Source organism: Solenopsis invicta, chromosome 9 (assembly GCF_016802725.1).
Source record: "Solenopsis invicta isolate M01_SB chromosome 9, UNIL_Sinv_3.0, whole genome shotgun sequence".
NCBI lineage: Eukaryota > Metazoa > Arthropoda > Insecta > Hymenoptera > Formicidae > Solenopsis > Solenopsis invicta.
In genome coordinates this window covers 15,829,943-15,850,837 of record NC_052672.1, presented here as the reverse complement: position 1 = coordinate 15,850,837, position 20,895 = coordinate 15,829,943, and the positions used below count along the sequence as shown (strand labels likewise).

Here is a 20,895-nt window from a genome sequence, read left to right as displayed (position 1 = left end):
TATTCTAAAATCCTGCCATTTTACTATTTACCGTTTTACTTTTTACTATTTTTGCAAAATATTTAACGTGTTTTTCAAAGCAAACGCGAGAGTTCAAATTCAAAAGATTAAAATAATCCAGTTTAAGGATATCCAAAAGACATTAAACATTAAATGCAAAGGCACGAGCCAGTGTATTCAATGAATAATTTTCTTCCTACGTAGGAAATAACTCCTGCAATTTTATCCCTCGCTGTCGATATAACGAAGATCAGAAGAGACGAGACAAATGTAACCCTGACGCACGTTTAAAAATATCTGAAGGGGTGCGAGCGGTTTTCCATGCCGCGTCGTTTAGCAACATTCGCTGTGGACGCGCGCGCGAAGGTGGGACGGGACGAGAGGGTTTAACGCGTTAAGCCATCTTGTTTAATATGGCTTTATTACGTAGGTGGTAACGAACCGCTGGGAGGCCATTATGCGGCGATAAAATGCGCAATGCCCGTTGCACGTACATGTCGTTTCGCGTGTATTCCGTGCCGCGCGCCGTGATATGCCCATGCGCGTCGAACGGACCGGACGGGGCACGCGTTCGCGATAAACGCCTGCGGTCGTGTAAAGCGTTACGCCATGGTCGCCATGGCTACGCAAAATTTAATTCGCCCGTGAAATCGAACATTACGCGCGCGCGTAGCCGCGTATGGGATTTTTGCAAAAATCGCGTTACATTCCGCGGGCGCGTACGTAGCTCGCATACGCATCTGTCTCTCTCAATTCCCGATGGCTTCTCGAACGAAACAATCAGTTCCTCGTTATCGTCCAATGAGAGCGGCGATGACAATTCTCGTTGTCGAGAATGCGACGACAAGATGCGATAGGCATGGACGAATATATGTTCAATTCAATGGGTGTTACTTCATTAAATCCTAATTCACAATGTTAATAAAAAAAAAATAACAGCTATCGGATTTTCTTCATTTGTTCGTATGTATATGATAACTGTGAAAATTCTGTACGTAGATTTGAGGATATTTCGGTTGTATAATGCGAGCTAAAAGTTATCGAAATTTGAAAACTTTGTCGTGTAAATTTCCTTGAGTGAAATGACATTTTATTATTTTTAATTTTCGCGTGTACCAAAATTTATTATTTTAACACAAAGCATGCAATTAAAAACACAACCTAATCAACCCATTTCTACAATTGAATTGCTTGATTTCAAAGTAAGCAGCGTTCATATTAATCCTCTCTTTTGCACCGGTTAAATATAATAATAAACTTGACTCTGAGTCAAATTTAACATTTCCCGAGTTAAATTGTTTAACTCCATTGTTTTAACCAAATTAACATTTTAAGCAATGATAACCTATTAGAATGATTAGAAATAGTTCGAATTAGGTATAATTCGATTCAATACCTTTGAATTTAACAGCATGAACTGTGGCACGAGTTGAATATAGATCGATAATTGCGATCACGCCGCGTCGACTTGTGCAACTTTACCAAAACGAGAAACGAGTATTCTCGTCGCCGTTACGATCCAGCGGTCCGTGGAGTCGACAACAATTTTTCTCCTCGCCAGCCGGGCTACTTGTAATACATGCGCCGCCGGCACCTTCCACTCCGTCGCGGTTTATCCTTATCGTCCCCGGAATTTCCTTCCAACGCGAACCCGCAATTCCCGCCCTCGCGGCGGGGGAGAGGAGGGCAGGCACATTCGTGTCACCATTTCTCTAGCTGGCTGCGGAGGACAGCAAGGCAGCGAGGGGAGCGGATGGTATCCGGGGGTTGGTTTTCTCGAAACGCGAGGGGGCGAAAGGGTGAGATGGATGAACGGTGTGAGGTACGTCAAGTACGTGTGCCGTATTTTCCGCAGAGTCGCGGTCTCGTAGAATGTCGGGTGTCGTTGGCGGAGGCGCCGGAAACAGCCAGTCGAGGGTGGGTGCAGGTGGTGGAGTAACGGGGCAGGGGGGAGGGGACGGACGGATTTGGTTATGCGTCGCCACGTCCCGGCTGGATTTGTCGTCGTCACCTCCTACTCGGGGATGAGAGACTCGGTGGAGAAGAGGGGCTCCGGCTAGTACCCCCTCGGAACAACTTTGAAAGAGACCGAAACGCGGTGTAAATTTTTTCCCGTCGTTCTCCCTCCTCTCGCGGCAACGTGGAACGTCGTTCGGCGAAACGTCAGTTGCACCAGTCATTGTGACTGTGTAGTCGGGGGTAGGTTTCGACTCTCGCGAAATTATCTTTCATACATATATATATTTTTTTAATGTTTCTCGCCGTTTGCACAGAAAAACGAAACTTGTAGCTTATGCGTTAATATTTGTTTTTCTAAAATAAATTTATATTGGGTTGCGATGTAGAGAACAATAACTTTGCAAATAATAAAACTAAAAACGTTTCTGTTTTATATTTATTTTTATTTATTTTCTCCTATCCTATATTTCTTAATCGTTCATACGCTGACGATTATGAAATAATGTTAATTATCGAATTTATATTAGTGGATATTATGTATCCCGTGAGATATCCCGTTTCAGATTCCATAATCTTGGGATATTTTTCGTTTTCCTTGAATACCGATCGCGCGCGACGCACGGAAAATATCTTTGTCGGACTGACTAAAATCACGTTGTAATCTGTTACATCTACTTTTTCAGACGCAGCGCGTTACACGGATGAGAAAACACTACATTTAAATTACAGCCGTGCCTTTTGCGCAAACTCGCAAACAGACACGGCAATCTAAAAACAGCACTTTGTAGAGTCGAGGATTCCGCCTCTTTTTCGGATTTATGAGAACCGCGGGAGGGTAGGCGACGTGTTAAACGTTTCTCTTCGGGGTTTTATACACACATTTGTATTACTTTTATCTCGACGGCGGTGTTGTGAAATATACTCGCGCATCAGTTCCTAGATGCAGTCGGATATGCCCGACAAATTTCGTGCCTTGACAAAAATAATAGAAGATCGTATTTCAGTGCGAGCTCAAAGTACTTTACAACGGACGTATCTAGATCGCGACAAGAGACACGTCTGCACGGACACTCCAAAAGTTTAAATCAGAAAGACAAAGCCCTCCCCCCTCCGTTTGCGAGCCTTTTTACGCGAGCAATAATTTTTCATTACTCCTAGAGAGATTGAATCTAATATTTTACTTATTAGTTAAATGCAAATGTTTTATTACACAAGTATACTCGGATCTTATAATTCGTCTTGAACAGTAGCAGAATTTATTTGTGTACACCTCACAATTGATCTGATAGCGAAAGTAGACAACCGATCGTGAGCCAAGAATATCATAACCTAGTGACATAACATGAAGAATCAAATGAAAGAGAGCAGTACGCGAGTTTGTATTAGAGCATACATAAAAGGGTGGAAATCGTTTGTTATTGCAAGGTCGATGAGTCGCGATACGTAGGCGAGAGCGGCACGGCGCGGCGCGACGCGGCGCCAGCCACCCTTTCCCTGTCAAGCCACGATTTACCAGTTAGTGTATGGGGCTCGCAGTCGTTCCTGCACAGCCTCTGATTCAACCCTCTCCCCCGTCCCTATCTCAACCCGCTTCTCTTTCCGTGCTACGAAACTCCCTCAGCTTGTTAATCTCGCTAGCATCGCGCCACAGGTGGTGACCTCGTATTGTCTCTTCTCCACCGTGGCCTCATCAACGTCAGCCGCCTTCTATATTACCGAATAGATTATTTACGGGCTTAATAACACACGGTCTCTCCTTCCGCCTGACGAGTGCTAACGCGGCTCCAATGCTCCATCTCAGCGTGCAGTCGCACACGTGTTTTCGTGGACGGTACTCCCTAATGTTTTCTCCCACGTGTCGCAAATCAACGGCGAATGGGTGGGCGGCGTCGTGCGGATTTTTCAGGGTTATATAGATTTTTAAATCAAATTCAATCGCCGCGCGAATCCCACGGGATTACCATGGGATTTGCGACACGGGGATTTGTATCGTGGTCGCCGCCCACGTGTGGTTGCCATTGTGCCGACAGTTGGACACGAATCCCGTCGTTTCCCGAGCGTTTCGTCGCGGTTAACGACGATTAGATACCACTCATTGTCTTTGATAGTCTGTTTAGGAGGATAATAACGTCCAATCCTCGCGTATCATCTCGCGGAAATCTATTGAATCGCTTTGCTGTAAGCTTATGCCTATCGCGCGGTACGTTTACTATCCTGTGATCAAGGATAGCCTGCCCCTACAGTGTGCCTCGATCATAACATTGAACGAACGAGCTTTCTCAAGTAGGAGACTGATACTCTGTGGTTCCGCTTATCTCCGTACAAGCGGGCATTATCCAGCGTTATGTTCCGCGCAAACTACCAATTGACGATGGCAGTTTGCCGAAACTAGGCATGTGTGATTTATAGCAAGCTTAGTATAATGTTTCACAATTTAGAACATATATATTTATATATACTAATCTATCATCGTGAAATCAAAAGAGTTATTAACAAGAATATGTACTTATCCTATCTAATTTTAGGTAGTATCAATTTTCTAAATTTAGAAAATGTATCTGTTTGTTATTTTACTAAACGTAAAATTATTATTGAATTTTTCTTATAGATTTGATTGAAAAGCGTGTCTGTTTACTGCTACTTTATCATGAACATTTAAAACGCATTTTACACCGATTAGAATTTTATAGTGGCTCGTCGAGACCGTTCTGCGACCACTTGGAGGATTAAGCGTCCTAGCAGATTCGCTAACGTGGCTTTCCTCTCTTCTGTTACAGGGGAGAAGCCGTACAAGTGCAGCTGGGAGGGCTGCGAATGGCGATTTGCGCGTTCGGACGAATTGACGCGCCATTACCGCAAGCACACCGGCGCGAAGCCGTTCAAATGTCGGCATTGCGACCGATGCTTCTCCCGCAGCGACCATCTAGCTCTCCACATGAAGAGACACGTGTAATCAATCGTCTCCGCGAGCGGTTCCAGCCGCGCGTCGTACTCCGCGGTTGGGACCGTCGAGACCTCTTCCTCGTAAAGATCGCGGAGATCTTCGATATTTGCACGGCGAAATTCACGCGATTCTAGCATTTTCCGAGGACACCTAGTAGTATGCTGCAAGTAGAAGGCGATCGATTATCGAACGCTCAAGCTTGATGAACAAACATCAAGAGAAAGATCTACGAAAGTAGCTGTATTAGGTATTTGAGATTCGTCAGGCTCCGTCTGTGACGGAAAACCCATTTCCGAGGGTCACTCGAGAGGAGATCGATGATCAGCGAGACGCCGTTTGAAGACAATCGAAGATCGAGTTTGTGTCTAAAACGATCCAGGGGAACGATTCGGAAGAAGGCTTGACGAGCAATCGGATGACGTGTTGTACTTTAAAGCAGCACTTCATCGGAGTCCAAAGAGTCACACGTGTGTAACAATGTGCATTTCCCCGAAGTGTGCCCTGATGTGTGAGATCAGGAGGAGGGGAAAAAAAAGTGATCAACGACATTTGTCTTTAAGAGCCAAAGGGATCGCACGAAACAAATCTTCGACCCCGCTAACTCGCACGAGTTTGAGGAGAGACGGAAACGTCGACGGTCAGCAATGATCCGGAAGAGAGATTGCGGCCAATGTAATATAGGAAAGGGGAGGGCCTCCGGGGAAGTTGCCGAACAAAGAAGTCGCCCGGGAAGTTTCGTACGAGAGACGTCAATCACTGCCAATTCGTTACATTTTAAGATCAGAGCTACCGTCGAAGATTTCAAGCTGCGACTTTAGCAACCGGAGGTCTTCGAGGAGCGAGAAGCTGACTGGAGAAAGCCTAAAGTTTTCGCCGATTCTCAACGGTACGCGGCACAAGCGGATGCTCATTCGTCGATAAAAGAAAGAAGAGAATTTTTATGTTAAATAAAAGATATACGCTCCTACTGCATACATGCATGCATGCATGCAGCATGCATGTATGTATGTATGTATGTACCACAGAACAAACCGTTAATCTTTTCCAAAACGATCGAGTCAACGGTTGTCGCATTTGTCGATGTCGAGATATCTCGGGTGTCGCGAGTGCCGTCGCGCGCGCACTAAAAACTAGAGAAAAACGTAGATTTTCGCGAGGACAATAATGCAAACTGTCGGTGCCAAACGTTATTTTCTTTCTCTTGCTTTTTTTCTTTCCCTTTCAGGAACTCCGCGAAGACATTCGCGGCTAAATACGCGCACGCGGCACTCGCGATCCCACCGGCGATCTCTCTCGTAGGGCGCATCGAAATCGCATTCTCACGCAGCGGAGAATCGAGGCAGGCGCGCGACGCGTGGTAATTGAATACGTGATTTCGATCAGTTTCGACGGCAACGAAGATTCGCTGTGCCGAGTGCTAATCCTGAATTTACAGTGCGAATTACAGCGCGGCCCGCCGCTGATTCCGCCGCCGCGCTATCAGTACCAAAGCCCGCTCGAAAAGAAGCTTATGAATGCGGGATACAACTGTTTCGCTTTGCTACTTACAGCTGATTTTTACTAAATGCCGACGCACTCCAGCTTGCAGGTAATCCACACTCGATCGTCATTGTTGACGCAGCGCTTTTTTATTCTTACGAAAAGAAAAAAAAAGAGAGAAACTTACTCGAATTTTGCATGCTTGTGGGGACTGTAAAAAAGGGCTTTTTCTCTCGCGATGTTTTCCGACTGTAGCACTGCTCGAAACATGCGCGGGTAAGGGGATCGTTCGACGAGACGATCATCACGAAAAACTCAGCAGAATACAAATAAATATATATATATATTTTTTAATATTCTCGTCATACTCATTGAAACAATGTAGATAAGCAAGTATATTACGGGCTGTAAAATCCGCATAAGACTTTCGTACGCTTTTCACGCAGCCGAATAAATCGCGAACGGTTCCCTGCCTCGCGCATGATCTATGGCAGACAGTCGACTTTATTATCTTGTATCCGCGAGCGTGTTGATCTAACAAGCATCTACGGTCATCAGCGGGAGATTGCTCGTCTCGCTCGTCATTGAAAAATCCCGATATTTAAGATATATCGCGTGCAACAGAATAATCAAGTATTCCCGGCGACAATGTCGAAAAGAAAAGAAAAGAAAAAGTACGAAATAAATTGAAACCGTTGCGGTGCGCACTCATCAAAAAAAAAAAAACGAGGGAAGGAGGAAAACTTCAAGAAGACTAATCTTACCTGACAGTAAGACGCGAAATAGCCAAGGAGACGAGAAATATAAAAAAAATAACTAAATTTTAAATGTTCAGTGGCCAAATAAATTAATTGATACGCACGTAGAATCTAAAGATATACCGTACCTACTGAGTAAGCCCGACTGACTGAGAGTCGGCGCGGTTCGTACGAGTGCATGCGAGTGCGGCTGTGTTATGTGTGGGTCGTCGATGCGTGCGTGCGTTTGCGTGTGTGAGTGTGAGTGTGAGTGTGTGCGTGCGTGTAGATGTATTTTTTTCCACGGGTATTCCAAGCCTGATAGGTGGAGTATAAGGGAGGAGATAAGCCGAATACTAAGTTTGTATATTGTGCAATTTTTTCAATGTTTCATTATTTGTTACCATGTTCACGATTAATTATAAATAAATAAATATATATATATATGTAGCATTTACAATTTTAAGATATAACGGCCATGAAGCCAGACGTCTTTTTGATAGCCATATTCGGATACTGTGGTCGTCGTCGCGTTCGCGACACATCCCCCTCTCCCCATTCCCGATCTTTTTTTTCCGACGGGCGAGATGTAATTAAAAGTACGCGGTAGTACAAGGGAAAAGAAATGGGCGCGCACGCGAAAGATGCAAAGTCTCGTCTCTGACCTCGACGACCTCTCGTTAAATTCCATGCCGGTCGCTGGAACGAAAGTAACTGAAGATAATGGTCCTTGTTAGAACCGGAGTCCACACGCATGTATAATTTGCTCTTCAGACTCGTGCGTCTCTGCACTGAGTTCGTATTTAGACTTAGTGTTGAAGAAGAGGTGATGAGCCGATGTTGCAAAAGAGAAGACTTTTCCCGGAGAAAGGTATTCTCTTTTGTCGTTACGACGTCCGGTATTTCCAATCGAGGCAACCAACGAGCTCTGTAAATATGTATCGCTAAATTAACGAGATCGGAGACAGAGGCGAGCAATTAAGTAACGGCGAGAGAAAAGCTCGAATACTTTGAATAAAAAAGTTGCTAGACGTTTAGATAGGTGGATAGCTAAATCGTTAGATAGGCACTTAGATAGACAGATGATTATTATAGATCGACGAATGGGAATAGAGCGTATGCGCCCAAGAGTGTTTGAGAACAGATAGAGAGTATTATATATATAAATATATATATATATATGTAGGTAGAGATCGTTATACATAGGTAGAGATGTAAGTATCTAAGAAAACTCTAAAGAACTTTAGGAGAGATGCAGTATCGTTGTACGAGGTACGATAAGTGAACATAAATGTTTTATGATACTCGCGTACAAGAAAAACGAGATGAATACTGAGAATAAAAAAAATAAAAGCATACATAAATTAAGTGGTAATAAAAAAAATTAAAAAATACAGTACGATTATAATTGTATTATCGTGGTCTAAGGTATTTTCAGTCATGTTGTATAGTAACTGTAAATTACACGATTTTAAAGAAAAAATGCGAAGATGTATGTGAGTATCAGAGAGAATGAGAGCGAGAGAGAGAGAGAGAGAGAGAGAACGGGAAAGAAAGGAAGAGAGGATGACAGGAAGGGCAAACGTAAAAAGTGCGGCGCGGCTCGTGCTGGATCATTTTTGCATAAAAAGAAGCAAAAGATTGAATTGAAGAAAGAAAAATTGACGAAACGAATTATATCGGTCGAGTATCGCGAAATTTGTATAAACATTCCTCCCCTTTCCCCAAAAGATTTTGACGCAAACTTAAAAGAGTAGCAAATAACACGTAAATTGACAGAGAAATGTAAAAAGCTCCCTTTTAATAATAATGTTAATAACAAATACACTCGCGGCAACAGGGCACTGACGAACGCAATGCTAGATAGCTGCAATCATGTAAATTTTGAAGCACTTACCCCCGATGTGGAAGGAATTTGATGTGTTACTATTTGTGAAGTTATGAAAAAAAAGTATTAGTTAACAATTCAAGACGTCTGCAATTTTATTTATTAATTTTAGTTTGCTGTAATTCCATATGTTTCTTCTTTTTTTTGTTTTTGAATTTCATTCTCTATTTTATTGTCTGAGTCTTTCTGCACGAGAAATATTTTATTTAGGAATTATATATATTTTTTATAACATTTTTTTTGTATCGAAAGCTTTGCGTCACAGTTTATTTCGAATCATTGATATTTTTTCTTGTTTACATATACATTCCAGACGTCATGTATTGTCAAATGCACATTCAAAATACTACACCGATAACCGAACTGATAGAACTAATATTATTTTTAGGGAATTTTCTCGTTAGAACAGAGTTAAATAGAAATAATGAAGAAAATGAGCACTATTAATGATATACAAGGATTTTATGACAAAAAAAAACTTAAAAAGAAGCGAAAGAGAAGCGAAGAAAGAGAGAAAATGAAAGAGAAAAAGTTTGAATAAAAAATGAAAAAAAGTGAGAAAGGAAATTACGATGAACATAGAAGCACCAGTGACAATGTGCGAATGAACAAGAGTGAAAGTGCATAAATACGAGGTAAGAAAGAGAATGAGAGAAAAAAAGAAAGAAAGACAAGATGCGCGAGAACGAAAGAGTTATGAGAAAAAAACAAAGACGATATAACTTATATTTTTAAAAAGTGACCTTTGGCATATTTAAAGACTTGTAAAAATCGTGCAACGAGTTAAATAAACAAACAAAATCAAGGGCGCAGTGTATTAAGAGGCGTCCGTCCTTCTCCGTGTCTCTTTTCATGATGCACTTATACACATATACTAACACGTACACAAACATACATACACAACGCACTCGTTGAAATACTCGGTAGCAGGTGCGATTTACAATTCTGAGACATTTTCTAAATTGCGGTACGTACCCACATTTCTAGCCGTCAAGCGCATGTACGCACAGGCATACGATACAAGATGAAGCCTGAAATTCAGAAGGAGTCCGAATATATGCCTGTGTGTTTTAATCTCAATAAGAAACTGAAGAAAGGGCAAGTAAGAGCTGATGAGAAAAAGTCTTCGAGAATGGGAAAAGTAAAAAGACGCGTTCCTCTGAAAGAAACATACATCTCACGAAACGCAAGTAATCAGTATATTTATAGGCAGACTATCTCGGGGCCTAAAGGGATAGAAATGATTTCAATCAACGCTCGATTCTCGAGCCTCGCTCGTGTGATCTTCCCCGATTCATCGCGAATCGAGTCTTCCCGATTTCAAATCGAATTCCTGACGTTTACGCGACATATTAAAAGCAAGAATAAAAAGAAACCACAGTCTTTTGATCCTTTGACACGGCTATTAACGCGAATAGGCGCGTTCTATCGGGGATGAAACTTTTCTCATGACGAGGTGTCGAGCATCGAAGAGGTAAACTCGAAAATGGAAAGAAAACGAGCAAACAAACAGTCACCGCGCACAGTCACTAATGTCATCCAACAACACAATCCATGATAGGGGATAGTATTTTTAGGGATTTTATACAGGCATGCGACGGCATTTCTATGTTTTAGCCGGGATATTTACTGTCGATGATTATTGACATTTCTTCGTGTATGTACGTAAGACGAGTGCGTGCGCACGTAACACATGTAACGAGAGACAGTGTGAACGGAAAAGTACGCAAGGTGATCCTTGAGGGAGTGCCAGACGCAGAGAGAAAGAGGGAGAAAGGGAAAATTGCGGGGCAAGTGGAAAAAGTCAGTGAAAAAAAGAAATCATTTTTCCAGAATTCTGTATCTCGTTGCGTATACATTTCTACTTATATAATATTACGCGTATTAACATATTACGATAATGTGATTTATTATGTGTGATTTTGAACGAGAAGAGATGTGGGAAAATCTTTAAAGGAGTATTTTATATTACGAGGTAAAATGAAGAAAGAAAAGATGCGAGCGCGAAAAGAGAGAGAGAGAGAGAGAGAGAGAGAGAGGGAGTGCAAAATGCGAAGCGATAGTTAATGTCCTTGTCGCAGCTTTTTTTGTCGCTGAACTGTGTAATTGTAACGAATAACGCGCTTGCATAACTGCCGTTTCTTTCTCTCGACGTCATTTCTCCTTCTTTTTCTTTTTCTTTTTTTTCTTTGTTCTTCTCATTTCCTTCTTATATTATCATGGTCGCTATGTTTCCGATGTTTTCGTCAAGATGGACGATGATCACCTGCAGAGATACTGCTCCTTTTTCTATCGGTATAAAAGAAATGACAACGAAAGGGGAATCATTAGGCTAATAAGTTGTTAAAAATTCGTGTATATTCGATATACAGTAAATGATCAATTTTTTACGCGAAACGACGTTGCACTCTTTGCTCTACGCGAACCGTCGTCATCTTCGAAAGGTCGCTAGCTTATCGATTATCTTGTCGAAAACAAGCACGGTACTGCGCTGCATAGAGAGAGAGCCTTTCCTCTGGGCTGTCCATCGAACCCTGACGCGTGGACTTTCCAAGCCGCTTTCCGCATTTCCCTCTCGGAAAATATTTCGTAGGTACCCCCGTGTTACACGGCGCCGCGTAAACACGCTTCGCGCCACGAGTCGTTCGTATCGATTGCATCGCGCGAAAGAGACATAAATACACCACGGCACTCGCGTTTGTACACGCTTCAGCACGCGCGAGAGCTCGAGTCTTGTCTACCAAAAGAGAACCCTATTCATCGGGATGTGATTGTACATGGTTTTTAAATCTAGTAATTTTTAAGCGAGACCCCTCGTGCGAGCGTATAAGACGTTATCAGCAACGGAGAATCGATAATCACACGCGCGACACATCGCCGAGCAGAGAGAGAAAAAAAAACAAAACGAAAACGAACGCGAAATGTATACGATTCTAGGAACCTGACTTGTCCTCGACGACAAAATACAGATTACATAGAAAAAAAGATGGAAAATAAGAAAAAAAAAGAAGAACGTAAGAGAGAGGCATCTTCATCGAAAGTTGAGACTAATCACCTTACCGCGAAAGTCTCCCGGAAGTCGAGACGCGCTGGTTTGCTCCGAAGACTCGACGTTTTGTACAAGGTGTAGCGAGCTCGTGTAACGAGCGCAGTAGGTGATCACATGTGATATTTGTATCGGCTATTATATATAAATATATACATATATATATGTAAATGTACATTATATATTAGAGAGTATTCCGTTAGGATTATGACTGGTAGTTAGAAAAAAAAGACGTAAAAGAGGGGGAGGGGGGATGAGATGGGAAAAAAGAAAGGGAGAGAGAAGAAAGACGAAATACGTCGGGCCCCATCGAATGTCCCGCCGTAGAACAAGCGAACGCCTCGTGGACGGAAGGGTGAGGGAAAAACGGCGGAAACGATCGCAATTTTCCGCGGAAACGCACGCTCCCGCCTGAGCCATGCCTAATCGCGCTATGCGCAGGCCTACTTGCCGGTTTCGGAAGAACGGTTCGCCAATTCGGACGGGGAGGGATATAATCGGTGTATATGAGTGCAAAAGAAATGGGACGATGGTAGAGTACGGACACGAGCTTAAAAGGGAATCAGCGTGCGGCGAGAGCGTAGTTGGTCCGAATTTCCGAATTTTCCACACGGACTGCGGCCATAAATATTCGTTAAAGCTAATTCAAGTCTAACTGATTCCGGGATTAAGTGACAATTAACTAATTCTGTGTTTCTTTCTGGAGGAAGAGAGAGAGAGAGAGAGAAAGCAGGAGTCGAGACTTGGTTGAATTCCAGGTAACTTTAACTGCTATTTATGGGAACGGTTCAATGAAATTTTTACGGGCAAAGCGCACGAAAAACCGGGCGATCGCGCGCAATCGCTCCGACGAATTCCTCAAAGTCAGGATGATCGGACCGATCGATTCTCGATCACGTATATAAGAAACGCAAAGGGGGAAGATATCGAGCAACCATTCGCGCACTCGAGCCCGAGAGAGGCGAGTAGTTTCGCGATGCATAGTGACTTGACTTTTTTTTCTTGTTTCTTTCCTGCCTGCAGGACGAGTCGCTCTTTGCGACAATTCCACGTCGAGGCGCGCGTAACATCGTAAGAATGCCAGCGCGAGTAAAAATCGACTCGTTTGGCGCGCCGTTAAATTGCTTCGTGTTTTCGGTCGTTTTTGAAATTTCTCGCCCTTCTTCAATCTCGGAATTGTCTACTGGCGACTGTTATCGATTCTCAGCCACTCTCGCGCTGCTGTAAGATATATTGCATTGAAAGATTTCTTGAACACGAATAACGAGCTCGTCCTGCATACGTTGCTTTTTTCCTTTCCTCTTCTTTAGTTTCGTTACGTTGCTTTCGCACTTGTCGACTTCGGAGAACAGGGAAGCGACGCGAAGAAGAGATTAGCAAGCGCTAACGAAGGTTTGCTAAACTGTCTAGCGAGAGAGAGAGAATTATACGCGACGAGAGAGGAATGTGCGAATGCGAGTTGCGAGAAGTGCGAACGGGAATACGAGCGTAAAAGATGTACAAAACGAAAAAGAACAACCAATTGTATGTAACTGCTTGCGTATATATGTATATGTGCGTGAATGTGCGTGAGTGTATGCGTGTGTGTGTGTGTGTGTGTGTGTGTGTGTGTGTGTGTGCATGCGCGCCCATGTGTGTGCTAGAAATCTGAATGACGCGAGAATCAAACTCTGTGCGATTTCTTAATGTTTGCCAGAACTTTTATATAAATTATTTACTACACAAAGTCTTTATTACATCTTTATCTTTATATTATATAATGAGACGCTACAGTTAATATTATTAATGTTATTATTATATTATAATTATTATACGACCGCCGTATTGTTCTTTCTTTTTTCTATCGTCGATTGTACAAAAGCAGCGAATACCGTCTAAGTTTAAATGTTTAGCATGTAGATCATTTGTAATGTTATATATACATATTATGATTGATTGGTTAACTAATTATATTTTATATAATTAAGCGTAGCACGCGGGAACCGCTCCGCTCTCGCCGACGAGCGTTCCTCCTCTTTACATTTGCGATTGAATCTTTAATTCGATGTGTGCACGAATCGCTGAACGATCGATGAAGCGCGCGTCGCGGAGTGAGCGATATCGATCCTCGTGTGTTTGAAACGAAAGGATTTCGCGAGGCGCTCGTCGCTCGACGCTCGGCGCTCGGCGATAAGATGAGATTTCGGGCGTGCTGCCGCGGCGCGACGGGGATGGAAATTTTATTTTTATTATTTTCTCAGAGACCGTCCTTCTTCGCGCGCGCGGAATCGCGCCTCGAGGTCGATAACGCTGCCGCCGACGCGCGACGCGCGACGCGCGACGCGTCGCAAAAGGAGATCTCGAATATGTTACCCGAGATATCCCTCGCTCGCGCGAACGCGTCACACGTTTCGTCATCGATTTATATAATTGTTGTCCGCCTAGAGATTTTTACGTTGTCGAAAAGCGCACGCTTCTTCTTCGGCTATCGGAGCGACCGGGCCGGCCGCGCTTTGTAAATAATTCATTAATTAATAAACAAATTTCTCATTTTTTTGTGCTTGAGTGAGCTTGCTTTCAAGAGTCCTCCTTAAAAAGAGCGCTTGTGTCCCACGCGTCGTCGTCCGCGTCACGGCGCGGTGCCGACACGTCCGGGACGTACGCGATCGCCAAACGAATTGCGTCGAATTGCGCCCGATTCAGCGTGCAAACTGTGAATTATTCGATTTTACGCTGGTCGGGCTGTTTAATTCGCGTCGCGACGTGCAGCCTCAGTCCCAGGTTGCTTTAGGTGAGGGCTGATTCGATATTGAACGCGAAATTGCCCGAATCGAGCCCGAGCTTTCCTATTATTAGGCATGAATTAGCGCCAGGGCCGGCCCATCCGCTAATAACATATTCTCGATAGAGCGATTAATCTGTTTTTAACTTGCGACGCGATTAATACGTGCGAAAAATATGAGCGTGCATGAGTTGTCCGCGATATTTACCAATGTGAAATACTTGGTGTTTTGCACTGAATGTCGAGGAGGATGTTGCAGGAAACATGGAAATAAAAATCGCTAAATTTCAACAAAGCCTTTGTTACCTTTCTGTGCTGTCATCTCGGTTAGGGAAGTCATCCCCCTCGTTGATCCACAATGAGTCGTAGTCGCGCACAAAGTCTCCTAATTAATGTACACTAATTAACGCTTATGCCATTATGCATTAGCTACCCTTTGACTCAAAGACATCGCCACCTTTCGATCCGTTTGCCTTGTAAAACCGCGCGACGCGCAAAAATTGTCAGTGAAGACGTCTGCCCGCCTCGAAATCGCACGAAAATAGCTGTATCCAAGTGGAGGAGGTGAAGAGACAATGAGAGTCGGTCCGCGAATGAGTGTGTGAAAGAAGGAGAGAGAGAGAGAGAGAAAGAAAGAGAGAGAGAGAGAGAGTGAGTGAGAGAGAGAGAGAGAGAGAGAGAGGATGGAAGGAACATTAACGACAGAGAGAAGAAACGTGCGCGAGGGTGAAAGCGAACGAGCGAAATAGCGCGAATGAATGAGAAATTGGATGAATTAAAAGGCGGGAAGGTATGCGGTGAGAAAGGGAGAGGCTGCATGACACGAAGCGCGGTACATGAGAGAGAAGAAAATGAGCGACTCAGGCCCGTCTCGCAGCACTTTATTCCTCTTCATTCTTTTCTTTCCTCTCTTGGTGGTTCTTATATTACACCGTAGCGTACTCTAAATATCGTTATTTTTTAAGGAGAATTACACGAGAACGGAGTAAACGCGATATTGAAATATATATATAAATATATATATATATATATTTTATTTTCTAAGATATAATATATATCATCTATGTATATTAAATTATGATAATGCACAAATGTAATTATATGTACATGTATAATTATTATCTTGCTCTACATTCAGACGGTGGTGAGGGAAGAAGTGCGGGATCGGGGGATGATTTGCGATGCTGGTCGTGAGAGAGGGAAAGGAGAGAGAGGGAGGGAGGAAGGGGGTTAAGGGAGGATGAGATTCGAGGTGGAAGGCGTTGCGGTGCGATGGCAAGCGAAAGAGACTCTGTGAATGCGCGCAAAGGGTGGAAGGGCGGGGTGGAGAGGAAAGGAGCGGGAGGGGGCTTGCGGCCGCTGTAACCTCATCTTTCATGAATAGCTTGTATTTCTGCTCAGTGCAAAATAAACGTACGTTCCTGTTGAAAAAAATGAAAAAAAGAAAAAAAAACAAAGAATGACCATTCGTCTCGTCTACTTCTTTCGTACCTTCGTCTTCAGTAGCGTCCAAGTTCCCTCGCCGCCCGGCGCGGCGACGTCTCTCAAATAAATTGCGACTGCGGTTGCTGTCGAAGATGTCGACGCGAATACGCTCTTCGGAAGAAACGCAGGTAAGTATTCAACATTGTGATAATTTCAACGAAACTTTCAATCTAAATAAAAAACACTCTACAAAACTAATGAAATTAATTATTATTTTATCAACTAAATTTTTTAAATCATAATTTCGGTTTCAGAAAAGTCGTTCTATTCGTAAGTCATCATTTTTAACGACTTACGAATAGAACGACTTAAAACGACTATCTCTTTTTACTGCCTTGATTTATTACAAATTTCAAAAGTGTATCACGTAGCTTTTAATTAACAAACAATTATTTAATAAATCTTCCATCGCTTTATACGTCACGTGACACATACCGGATAAGTGTTGTCCACGAATGAAAAAATACAAAACGATTCACAGTGATACAAAGTGAAATAATTCGCGCGAACGAGAGAAAGGACGGCGCGCGTTACACATGCGTGGCATAAATCGGTCGGTTCTACTGCGAGATCGTCCCTAAAACTATAACCCCTTCCAATGGTCGTTGCAGAAAGACCTTCATGGCGTTTTGTCATCGTAAAGCGTTTTATGGGAAATTATAATGTCCCCTTTCCCTATGGGGATCTGAGCGTACGTCCAGATACGAAGCTATTCCGAGCGAAATATAAAGGGGGCATTCACTGCGCTTTTCATTCGATCGACCCATAAACGACGTTTTACTGTCCTTACACTTCCTTATTCCTATTTTTTCTTCTCCTTGCAGCCCGTTCGTTTCCGTTGGCCTTCGTCCATCAGTACGTTCTACGAGCGACGAAGGTTATATCGAATTTCGCGATCAAAGAGGCTATTTGTTTCGAAGTGATACGCCAGGAAAGCCGCTCTTGTAGAGCAAGGAGCAATAACATCAAGGAGCACGGAGGTACTCCAGAGATACGGAAGCATGTTTCCAAATTGTAATGGACGTTAGAACATCTATTTAAAGGAATATATACATTGCAGAAAATAAAAGTTTTTTTTAATCGCAATTTCATAGCATAATTCTTAAATTTAAACTTTTGTTTATAATTAATTATTACGCTACACAAAGCTGTATGTTCATTCGTAAAGGTTCCGATAAAAAAAAAAAGAAACAATCTATCGGAAGATTCTGTTTCACGCAAACTGTTAAGAGTCTCTCAACATTTGCAATTAATCTCTCAGGTGGCATTGTTTGTTACAAGCTATCCGAGGGTGGATCTGAAAAGGAAGGCATTTATTTTGAGAAACGTTCTCGAGCCGGGGATAGGCATTATAAAAACACCGAAGCATTGTCGCTCCGCTCTTCCGAGGATACGACGCAGCCCGGCCCCTTTTTCGCTTCGTTTCTTCTCGAGGATTAGGGTCGGCGGTCCCACCCCTCGTGGAAGATACGTGACGCAGCTCACGGAGGAGGATGAATACTTCACCTGACGTTGCAAGCGAACTGTAACGAAACAGCGAACCGCACTCGCTGCGGAAGCGATGCATTCCACGCTATGGCGAAGTACGCCAGCCACGTTCTTGGCGTTGCGAGCCAATTCTGTCCGGATGTACACGCGGCACTGTAATATGGTCTTGTATACCGTTCAGAATATTCCGCATGAATCGCAGAGTCCCTTTTGTTCCGCAAACGGCGTATACGCGGAGAAACAACTTGTTTGCGCGGTATTAACGCGATTAACATACATGCCGGCACCACATTGTTTCATATGATCGATGTTTCATATGTTTTCGTACAGGCAACGTTGAAATCCAAAGGGTCATTGTTCTGATAAGGTAACATATAAAGCATCCAATTATTAATGAATTAAATTTGACTTATGCAAACGATTGTGTGCAGTTTAATTTGCACACGTTTTTAATTAAACCGAATTTACTATCATAAATTAGATAAAAGGCACAACGGCGTTACATGATTCATCGCAATTTCGATATTCAATTCGCATCGTTGTTATTTTACGCGCGTCATTCTATAAACTAATAAATCACGCATATTAGGATTAATAAAGCACGAGATCATTCATACACGCGATTAAAAAAGAGCAGAAACGAATTAAGCGAACAACAAATAATTGAAATTGCAAGCGGCTGCTGTGTGCGAGCGTGCAACGATTACATTTGTCTCTGTCTTCGCGAAATCGTGAGCGTATCTAACGGCAGTCAGTGGAATTGCTGGAAAATTTTCGGAGTATATCCCCGCCAAGAACGCAGGAACCGGACGGGCTAGCGGACTGTAAGAAAATTATTGCGAGTGCCTGGCAAAGAGGTAAAACCCTTAAACGTCTTCCTTCCTGAGAGGAAGAGGGAAAAGAGTATCTTTCGCGTGGTGAGCCGGATCCGCTTAATCCGAGGCACTTCAGCCGATCCGGATACCCAGAAACTAAAGAACTGCCGCTCGTACAGGATATAGGGAATGGTCGAGTAAAGATCTAAAAGGGTCACACAATGGTAGCCTCTGGCTCTAGATTGAAGGAACCGCCAAATCAATCGTTGCTTGTGACATAGCTTTACAAAGCTTTACTCTCTTAAAACGTTTATCATTTTCCTCTACTTTTATGGCTAATATAACAACTCCAATAATAATGTAATAATAAAATTGAATAATACACGATTAATAGAAATCGATATAATTATACATGCATTGTCTAAAGTTTCATCTAAAGATACATAAGCACATGTATTTACGTATGATGTATGTTCTAATATTTGAAGCTCTTTTATCAAAACTATAATTGTTGTTGCTAATATTAAATTATTCCACCTTTTAATTTCATGTAATTTTTCGTAATTTTTACAAGCAAGTGCGAGCGATCGCGAAGAATCCCTCCATTTTTTAAATCGTAGCTGGGCATCGATCGCAGGGCAAATGGGTAGTAGGGAGACTGCGATTCCGGAGATCATGGGGAGATGCCACAAACTCGCAGACGGCTAGTGCGAAGAAACAGCTGTCCGGCTTGTCGTGCCGGGGGTGAAATCGCAGACCTTATCCCTACGTGCAACGCCCTTCCCCAGGAAGTCGACGCGCTCTCAAGTATCTCACCGGAATTTAATTCTGTCGGGCATGAGCGCACCTAGTATGCAGTTATTTGATACCTGATATTTTCTTTTCTCGTTCGTGCATCTATGTCGAGCGGAATCAGCCTGCGACCCCACGGCGCGCTCGAATCACTCGAGTCAAGAGGGAATTTGCTCGGGGATATTTGACGTGGACGGAAACCAGGATACCGTGCGGGTATTTCCTCCCCCCCCCCTCCGTTCCCTTTAAAATGCGCCACGTGCATTCGTACACGCGGAATACACTTCTGTTAATACTTTCGCTTTGTAACATAAAGAGAATGCGCGTCCGCGTTTTGCGCTTCCATAAACAGCCAACGATACCTTGATGTACAACCGAAAGACAAACAAACCAACCGAAGTGATGTAGCCCGCAGCGATGCCGCAAGCCGGGTCGTTACCCTTTATTTTGTGTCGTACATCAATTGTTTGCGAATGAAAATCGAATCGCGCATAGTAGGTATCTCGCAATACAAACACAAATGTAATTTCACCCATGACTTTATAAAACAGAATTTTCTGCATATTCTGGCTTACAAAATCTAGCACAAAATAACTTATACAAGACTATTTTTATAATTGTTTGACAATAATTATATTGTCTATATATTGAATACAAGATGTTTACTAATATTAAATTTTAAGAATAAAAAACATTTTTAAGAAAGAAGAACGTTTCTTTTTTTTTTATATAAGAAAAAAAATTTGTGCGAAATTTATTAAGCTTTGACCACAAACAGTTGCAGTGCCAATTTCTTTGCTCAGTATTATATTTTCGGGTGGAATGGTCGATTGCAATAAACGAGAGCGTCGGATTGTTAACCCAGTTACATGACGCAAGATATGGTTGGCGAGACTAATGGACCTCTTCCCCTTCGTCCGCAATCTTGTTGTTCGACCACCCATAATCTAATAGCCCGGCCCTCACGACTCTAACCCTCATTGCCGACTGCGAAGCTCGTATTTTATCTTGAATGCCGCGTCCACTTATGCCTAACAACTGGCAATGTCTGGTCTCATCCTTCCTTGTTTTTCGCGAATTTCCCGAAGGATACTCTTTTCATTGTACATAACTAAGTGAATTAATTACTTTTCTGTCTCTTCTTTTTTTCCATTGTAATATAATATAATGGCATAGTATACATATCTCAAATAATATGGAATAAAAAGAGACTTGACAACGAATAAGTGGCAGAAACAAAAACATTAAGACCAACTAATTCGATAAATTTAATTTTTTATTTTAAAAGATATGGAGACAATTTTTTTGCATATATTAATAATTCCAAATCGATATGTAGTTTTTTTACCTTATTATCTTATCACACCTATGGAATCTTTTCAAATGAAATAATAATTTATCTATAGAGTGTTCTATAAGTTCAGCATTACAAAGCATTATTATAGATGTTTATAATGCTGTTATCTCTAACACCTGTATATTTTTTAATTAGATAAAATTT

General features: G+C 42.5%; 1 protein-coding gene across 5 annotated transcripts in view; it reads left to right on the top strand.

The window, feature by feature from the left end:
- LOC105201865 (Krueppel-like factor 7) overlaps positions 1 to 15,109 on the top strand; it is a 328,039-nt gene extending 312,930 nt beyond the window's left edge. For all 5 annotated transcript variants that reach the window (XM_039453312.1, XM_011170128.3, XM_039453314.1 and 2 more), the window contains one exon: positions 4,737 to 15,109. In XM_039453312.1, coding sequence (XP_039309246.1) covers positions 4,737 to 4,912 — 176 coding nt within the window. In that variant the 3' untranslated portion in view covers positions 4,913 to 15,109. The remainder of the gene's footprint in view (positions 1 to 4,736) is intronic.
- Positions 15,110 to 20,895: the final 5,786 nt, after the last annotated feature.